At 60.0% G+C, this 8032-nt stretch overlaps 1 protein-coding gene across 1 annotated transcript; it reads left to right on the top strand.

Annotated features, from left to right (window-relative positions):
* The first annotated feature begins 3272 nt into the window (after positions 1-3272).
* On the top strand, positions 3273-6823 carry GPR162 (G protein-coupled receptor 162). The gene is made up of 4 exons (XM_075553128.1): positions 3273-4139; positions 4957-5146; positions 5637-5794; positions 6061-6823. Exons 1-4 carry the CDS (start codon positions 3273-3275, stop codon positions 6613-6615), a joined length of 1770 nt encoding a protein of 589 aa, XP_075409243.1. The 3' UTR covers positions 6616-6823.
* Positions 6824-8032: the final 1209 nt, after the last annotated feature.

Here is an 8032-nt window from a genome sequence, read left to right as displayed (position 1 = left end):
TCCGTTCTCCTAATCGGAGCACACTCCTGTGCAAGAGTGCCCAGGGACAGAACCCTCTAGAAAGTGGGCTTTGTTAGGGGGAGGGGGCTGAGAGTTAGCCAGATCCCGCCCTGCACCCTCCCTGGTGGCCTGAAACCATTCAGAAGCGAGGAAGCATGGGGTTCATTACAAGGGTCCCTCCCTCTCTTCTGGCTCCCCACCCTCCTCGCCCCTCTCATTTTCTCTTCCTTGGCCCTCCCCAACTCACACACCTATTTCCCTTTCCCGCTTGCCTCTTCCAGGGAACCACCTGGTGGCTGTCAGGGATCCCCATTGCCTGCCTTGTCCTCCCCACCCCACCCCTGCCTCCACAGCTGACAGGAAGACTCAATAAACTTAGCATCAAGACGCTGATCCATTCTGTGGTTCTGCTTAATTCTATCAGCACCCACCCTCTGTGGAACTAGTGCAGTGCACACAGTGTCTGGGGGCTGGAGCACGAGTGTGTGTGTGTGTGTGTGTGTGTGTGTGTGTGAGAGAGAGAGAGAGAGAGAGAGAGAGAGAGAGAGAGAGAGAATGCCAGGCGACCACTGATTTTGTGGATAGATGCCTCTGACATACATGCCCTAGCAAGAGGAGGCTTGTGTGTGTGGTGGGTAGAAAGGAGTCTGTGTGTTCCAGGAGGAGGAGGCCCTGTGGGGTGTGTGTGTGTGTGCGTGTGTGTGTGTGTGTGTGCGCGCGCGCGCGCACAACCCCACTCCACGGCAGCCCCTCACTCCCCAGGCGCCTCCTGCACATACCCCTCTGAACACAGCCCCAACATACACACGGTGACACACGCTTCCTCCGCCCCAACAGCCAGCTCCGCTCGCTCGCTCGCTCGCTAGGCTCGGTGGCACCCACCGAGCACCAGCTGCCAGTTAGAGCTTGTGTTCATGCCTGGGGGGGAGGGGGGAGATGGGGGGCGGGGGGCAGGACAGGGACTATCTCACCAATGAAGTGGGCGCCCCACCAACCTCGGCACCTTCCTTGCCCCTCCCCCTTCAAGTCCCCAAGGTCCAGCTCCCCGCCCTCCGCTCCCCGCAAAGCTGTCCTTGGGTGCCAGCGCCGGGCCCGTGCAGAGAGGGGCCTGCAGAGACCTAGGCGGCCGGCCGAGCCCGCGAGCCGAGGGCCAGCCGGGGCGCGGGCCTGGAGGAGGGAGGAGGAGGCCTGGGGGAGGGAGGGAGGGGGGACGACGCTCTCGCTCGCTCGCTCCGGAGCCCGCTGGCGGCGGGAGCCGAGCGAGCCGCCTGGGAGTGAGGTCTCCATGGCAGTGCCCGGCGCAGCCCCAGGTAAGCCGACCCCTGCCCTCCCCCGCCCCCGCGGCCCCCCACCTTTCTCCCCCTCCAGCTGCCTCCCCTCGCCTCCGGCCGGCCCCTCCTCCCAGCCACCTGCTGTTTCTGCCTGGGAGAGCACGGTGGGTGGTGGGAGGGCGGAGCCACTTGACCTTCCCCCTTCCCCCCAAAGGGCGAGAGACCCCCGGTCGGCCCAGGCAACCCCTCAGATTCCCAATCCCCGCTCCCCCTGATCTCTGTCCGCCCTTCACCTCCTTCCGTCTGCCCTTCACACCCTCCCTGCCTGACTCCCTCTCTCGAAGACTCCCGTCGCTAGCTCCCAGAGCCCCCCGCGGGGGGCTGGATGGGGTGGGTGGGAAGAAGGGGTCTGAGACTTTAATGGAGGGTAGTGGGAGGGGGGCCCTTCCTGACCAATTCCCTCCACCTCCCTCTGACTGGCATTACCATGGCAACCAGGGTGTACTGGGCTCCGGAGGAGAGACTAAGGTGGGGGGGTGGGGGGGCTCGAGAGGGGGCAGCTTCTTGCAGAAGGCAAGGGTCTAAGGTTCTTCCCCCATCAAAAGGTCCTTCCACCCCAAAGCCTTCATGGCCATTTCCACAACTCCCCCTCTGCTCTGGGGTCACCAGCGCCCTCCCCCCTCAGCAAAGACCAGCCCAGTGGCACTAAAACCATGACTACCCGCCCTCCCATCTTGGGGGAAACTGAGGCTCCAAGTCAGGGGACAAAAATCTACCTGTGGAGGGGGAAGGGGGGCAGTGGGGAGCAGTCAGCACCTATGGAACATTTGGTTTTTCTCCTTAGCTCCCCCCATTCCCTGTCCCTACCTCCACCCAAGCCCTCTTCCCTGCCCAGCACCATCTCCAGGGGCTCTAGATACTGTCCCCCATACTACCACTTTGCCCTTTGGGGGGGGGTTCTTCCTTCTTCTCAAACTCTCCACCTTCCTCCTAGTTCCCCCTCTTTCCATTTCTGGATGCTTCTGATGTCAGTGGCGTCCCCGCCTGCCTTTGGATTCCCCACCCCCCTCCCCCCCAGGTCCCAGCCCTTCTCTCCCATCTCACCAGAGAGCCGGGTAGGTGGAGGGCGAACACTGCAGGCTTCTGAAAATGGACTGACCACCACGGAGACCGTAGCAGGAGACTGGAAGGCTGGGGAGGGGTAGCCCAGTTTACAGTGGTCCTGTGTGATGGAAGACGGCAGAGGAGCATGAACTGGGGGGTTCCCAGCAGTGAGGAGCAGTAGCAGAGAAAGCTGGGAGGACCCAAGGGGGGAAGGGAGGACCCAAGGGGGAAAGGCTGACACAGCATGGGAGGCGCGTGGTCTGAAGGGTCAGGGGCTCTTGTCTGCGGGCTGACTGCGTAGCTATCGCATTTAGAAGCAGGAAAGTCGTGGTTCTGAGCCACCCCGGGGGCCCCTAGTGATGTATAATCTCTGTCTTAAAGGAAGGGAGTAGGGACAAGAAACCAGTTGGAGTCAGTCTCCCTCTGCCCTACCTCTGTCATGCTTTCTCCCCTGCAGCTTGTCCAGGTAGCTGAGTCCCACCCCCAGAACCCCTAGGGGCATCCAGAAGACCCCCAGCTGGTTCAGGACCAGAAGAAGACTGGGCCTGGAGGTCCTGGCGCATCCATCCTGCCAAACTCCTAGTTGGGAAAGCCACCTGCCTCCCCCTTCACCAGCCACAGGAAAACTTCAGAAGGGGCCCCAGCCCATATGGAGGCTGAGGACTGCCTCTGCTGACCCTCGGCTTCTTCCCCTGCCCTCCACACCTGGCCTCAGCGGGGTCAGTCATGCCTTGCTGAGCAGTGGGGTGAAGCCGGGGGGGGGCAGCTGCCTCACCACAGATCAAGGATTGCGGGCATCATGGGTGGGGGTGTGAGTGAGGCTCCTGGGTGAGACCTAGCCCCCGCCCCCCCTCCCCAGGAGTTCAAGGGGGGTGGGGGTGGGAGGCCAAGGATAGGATGGCTCGGAGTGGGGCGGGGGCAGAGGAGGCCTCCCTGCGCTCCAATGCGTTGTCCTGGCTGGCCTGTGGGCTGCTGGCCCTGCTGGCCAATGCCTGGATCATCCTCAGCATTTCGGCCAAGCAGCAGAAGCACAAGCCGCTGGAGCTGCTGCTGTGCTTCCTGGCGGGCACGCATATACTCATGGCGGCAGTGCCCCTCACCACCTTCGCGGTGGTGCAGCTCCGGCGCCAGGCTTCCTCTGACTATGACTGGAACGAGAGCATCTGCAAGGTCTTTGTGTCCACCTACTACACCCTGGCCCTGGCCACCTGTTTCACAGTTGCCTCGCTCTCCTACCATCGAATGTGGATGGTGCGTTGGCCGGTCAACTATCGCCTCAGCAACGCCAAGAAGCAGGCGCTGCATGCGGTCATGGGCATCTGGATGGTCAGCTTCATCCTCTCTACTCTGCCCTCCATTGGCTGGCACAACAACGGCGAGCGCTACTACGCTCGCGGCTGCCAGTTTATAGTCTCCAAGATTGGCCTTGGCTTTGGCGTCTGCTTCAGCCTCTTGCTACTCGGGGGCATTGTCATGGGATTGGTCTGTGTAGCCATCACCTTCTATCAGACGCTCTGGGCCCGGCCACGGAGGGCTCGGCAGGCTCGGAGAGCCATGGGGGGTGTTGGGGTAAAGGGGGGTGGGCCAGGGGCCTTGGGGACCCGGCCAGCCTTTGAGGTGCCAGCCATTGTGGTGGAGGATGCCCGAGGGAAGCGGCGATCCTCGCTGGACGGCTCTGAGTCTGCCAAGACATCCCTGCAGGTCACCAACTTAGTCAGCGCCATCGTCTTTCTCTATGACTCACTCACGGGGGTACCCATCTTGGTGAGATCGGGGTTCCCCTATTGTTCCTGCTCCCCCCAATATCCAGGCCCCATATCACCCGATCTCTGCCTTCATCAGCCAAATAGCTCCATCATCCCTCTTTCCCGTCCACCATCCATCCTCCCCTCCCAGCCCCGCTCACCAGTTCTTGAATAAGTCCCATCTCTATCATCCATCTTCTAGTTCCCACTACTTCATCACACAGCTTCATCATGTCTTCCTGCTCCCACCACTCAACTCTTCCATCCATCCTTGAGTCCCACCAGCTGTCCTTCACCTCTACCATCCCTCTTTCAGTTCCCCTAGCTGTCATCCGGTTCTTCAGTTCCAGTGTCTTCAGGTTACCTGTCCTTTAGCTCCATCACCTACCCTTCACTCCCACCAGCTGTCCTCTAGCCCCATCACCCTCTCTTCACGTCCATTCTTCAGCAGCTCATACCTCTCATCCATCTGCCAAGGCCCACTCTCCAGTCCCGAATTCCCTCTGACACCGCACAGTCTCTAAGCACTGCTGAGTAGGACCCCACTCCTTGGCTGTTTGCATGCTCTGAGTCCCTTTTCTTGGATTTCTGTCTTTTGATTTCTGGCCCCGCCTCTGTTCCTTTTCCTCCTCATCCCAAAGTGATAGCTTTGTCTATCACTCTCCTCTCCCCTTCCTCAGGCTCAATCCCTTCCCTCCCCTCGCCACTGCCTCCTCCTCCAACTTAGCTTCTTAGTACCCCTGTGCGACCCGGCGGCGGCGGCAGCAGCATCACCTGGGTTAGGTGGCTCCCTGCCTCTGGGCCCGACCCTGTGCCATTCCTCATCCTCCCACTAGGTGGTGAGCTTCTTCTCCCTGAAGTCGGACTCGGCCCCGCCGTGGATGGTGCTGGCGGTGCTGTGGTGCTCCATGGCCCAGACGCTGCTGCTGCCCTCCTTCATCTGGTCCTGCGAGCGCTACCGTGCAGACGTGCGCACCGTGTGGGAGCAGTGCGTGGCGATCATGTCCGAGGAGGATGGTGATGAAGGTCAGAGGAGAGCCCGGCCTTTGCTTCCCGGGGCAATGAGTCCCGTTCCCCCTTCCCCTACTCTGTGCCTGGGGAGGCCTGCCCTGGAGCGCCCCTGTTGGCCACAGCCCCGGCGGACACCTCCCACTAGCATCCGCTGGCTCCTTTGGCACCAGCGGTCTCCTTCCCTGGGCCCTGCTTCCCCCTCGAAGCCCGATCTGCCACAACTCTGGCCACCAGGCAGAGTGCCTGTGCAGGGACTAAGCTCCAAGAGAGGACCCTCAGCCACAGGGAGAGCGTGACAGGAGGGGTGGTCTTGGTTTCAATGACCTGTGGGCGGGCGTGTAGGAAGCGCTAGGGATTCAAGGCTGACTGCAACCGACCCTGGCCACGTGCATGGTCTAATAGGAGCTTCCAGAGAGTGGGGACAGAAGGGGTCTCCTGGAGCTTATCAGGTGAGCCAGGGATTGGCTACTTCTTGACTTGAACCACCCCACCGCTTCTATCCCAGATGGGGGCTGCGAGGACTATGCAGACAGCCGAGTGTGCAAAGTTCGCTTTGATGCGAATGGGGCCACGGGCGCCGGCTGCCAGGACCCCGCCCAGGTGAAGCTGCTGCCCGGAAGGCACATGCTCTTCCCCCCTCTGGAGAGGGTCCACTACTTACAGGTACATGCCCAGGCCTGGGCACGGCCCTTCCCCCCTGGCATCTGCTCATCACAGGCCCCGCTGCCCATCCTCAGGGCACCCAAGGGGTGGAAGCAGGGGAGGGGGAGAGAGGCACTGAACTAGAGTCTCCCTTCCGATGCCTCAGAACCACGTTTGCTAAAGTCAGGATGTTCCAAGGGAGGGGAGCCCGCCTTGCCGGGTCCCCACGTTTGCCCGCTCTGCGCTTGCAGGGTAGGTACCTAAATCTCACGTGCTCCTCTCTCCAGGTCCCTCTGTCCCGCCGTCTGTCCCATGATGAGACCAACATCTTCTCTACCCCTCGGGCACCAGGCTCCTTCCTGCACAAGTGGTCATCTTCCGATGATATCCGGATGCTCCCGGCCCAAAGCCAGGCCCTGGGGGGGCCTTCTGAGTACCTGGGACGGCGCCGCAGGCTGGAGGAGGAGGAAGAGGAGGAGGAGGACTCCGAAGGTGGGGGGCTGGCCAGTCTCCGACAATTCCTGGAGGGTGGGCTTCTGGGGGCAGGCGGTGGACCCCCACGGGGTCCTGGCTTCTTCCGGGAGGAGATCACCACCTTCATTGACGAGACCCCTCTGCCTTCTCCAACTGCCTCACCAAGGCCCTCTCCTCGCCGGCCCAGGCCTCTGGGACTGTCACCACGCCGACTCTCCCTTGGGTCCCCTGAGAGGGGAGCCCTCGGACTGCCTTTGGGGCTAAGTGCAGGGAGACGCTGCTCCCTTACCGGGGGTGAGGGGAGTGGGAGAGCGTGGGGAGGCTCCTGGGGCCCAGGTACCCCTATCTTCTCCCAGATGACCCTATGAGCCCACCTGGACCTGCTGAACTCAGAGGAGAGGCTTGGGAGGGGAACACCTCCTTCTGGCCCTGAGCCTAAGGCAGGTGCTTCCAGACTTTTGGGTGGTGGGTGCTGGATCTGGAGCCCTGCAGCGCCTGCTGACTCCCATCCAAGCGACCAGATGCCCTATGCGCCTTCTAGCATCCCTAGCAAAATGTATTAAAATCTGAAGTGTTACCATGGAAACTTCTGTGTCCGATCTACGGTGGTGACAAGGCTACCGGTATGGCCAGAGACATGGGGGCTATAGTGGCTGGTGGAGGACAAAAGTGGTCCAAGCAGTGGGTAGAGGCTGCAATGCAGTGCATTACTTAACATGGCCCTTCCCTGGAGGGTTTTCATGACTTCTATACAACGATTGGGTGGGGTATGCAAATAAGGTCCCTGTGGTCCACTAAGGAGATTGGACAGTTTGTTGCTCATGCAAATAAGGTGCATAAAACCCTCATAGAGGTGGGGTAATGCGAATAAGGTATTTGGAACCCTAATAAGGAGATGGGTCTGTTTTACCATGCTGTCAGGCTTAAAATGAACCATATCATTCTAATAATAATTTTAATAATAAGTTGGGGGGGAGAAACCACTACAACCAAGACAAAGAGCTGGGAACATTCTTTGGACCTGAGATCTTGGAGAATTTCCTAGACTCGGGATCTAGAAAGGGTTTTAAACACCAAAGAGGGCACCGGACAGAGAGAAGTAGCTCAGTGGTCAGCACAGCACTGGCAGCAGCAGAACCAGGAGACAGCGTAGGCCGGCCGCCTAGCCCACAGGTGAGGAAGCCCAGGGCTTGGGGCCGGACGCTGGGTGGCCAGTGACGTGCCTCTGGGCATGTATATGGTGGAGCTAGTCTGCTGACCCTTAGCGCTGGAGAGCTGAGCGCCTTTGGGAAAAGAGTTCCTGGCAGATAGGGGTGTTTCTGGGCATATGTATCAGTAGAGCCAATAAACCTTGTAGAACTTGCCTGAGCTGGGCAGAGGCTGAGCAAAGGGACTGAGGGCCAATGAGAGGCCTGCAAGCACAGCTGAGGGGAGCTGATCTTGATCAAAGAACTGTCTCCTATTTCCTGATCCTGAATTATTACTTGTTACTTCCCCAAGAAGCCCCAGAATTGTGAGCATTGCCTTGGAGTTCCATGCGGCGGCCATTGCAATGAATTGTTGAAGCCAGCAGACTGCCGTGGGAAGGGCAGAGCGATAGGAATGGGCAAAAAGGCTTAAGATAGGAGGTCTGTCTGACCTCTGCATCCTAGCTCTTGCCCTTGGGCTGTTGGTGCTGAGGATAATTTCGTCTGGGTGGCGTATTGGTTACAGGTTGGGTTGCTAACTGCAAGGGTTCAAAACCTACAGGCTTTCTTTCTACTCCTCTAAAGAGTTAGTCTCAGA

Source organism: Tenrec ecaudatus, chromosome 6 (genome assembly GCF_050624435.1).
Source record: "Tenrec ecaudatus isolate mTenEca1 chromosome 6, mTenEca1.hap1, whole genome shotgun sequence".
NCBI lineage: Eukaryota > Metazoa > Chordata > Mammalia > Afrosoricida > Tenrecidae > Tenrec > Tenrec ecaudatus.
This window is presented reverse-complemented; position numbering and strand designations above follow the sequence as displayed.

Excerpts from the sequence above, each read along its gene's own strand:
- GPR162 (XM_075553128.1), top strand. The coding sequence starts at position 3,273 with ATGGCTCGGAGTGGGGCGGGGGCAGAGGAGGCCTCCCTGCGCTCCAAT. Across the intron at positions 5,147-5,636 it reads CGAGGAGGATGGTGATGAAG|ATGGGGGCTGCGAGGACTAT; the intron begins GTCAGAGGAGAG and ends CTTCTATCCCAG. Across the intron at positions 5,795-6,060 it reads AGAGGGTCCACTACTTACAG|GTCCCTCTGTCCCGCCGTCT; the intron begins GTACATGCCCAG and ends TCCTCTCTCCAG.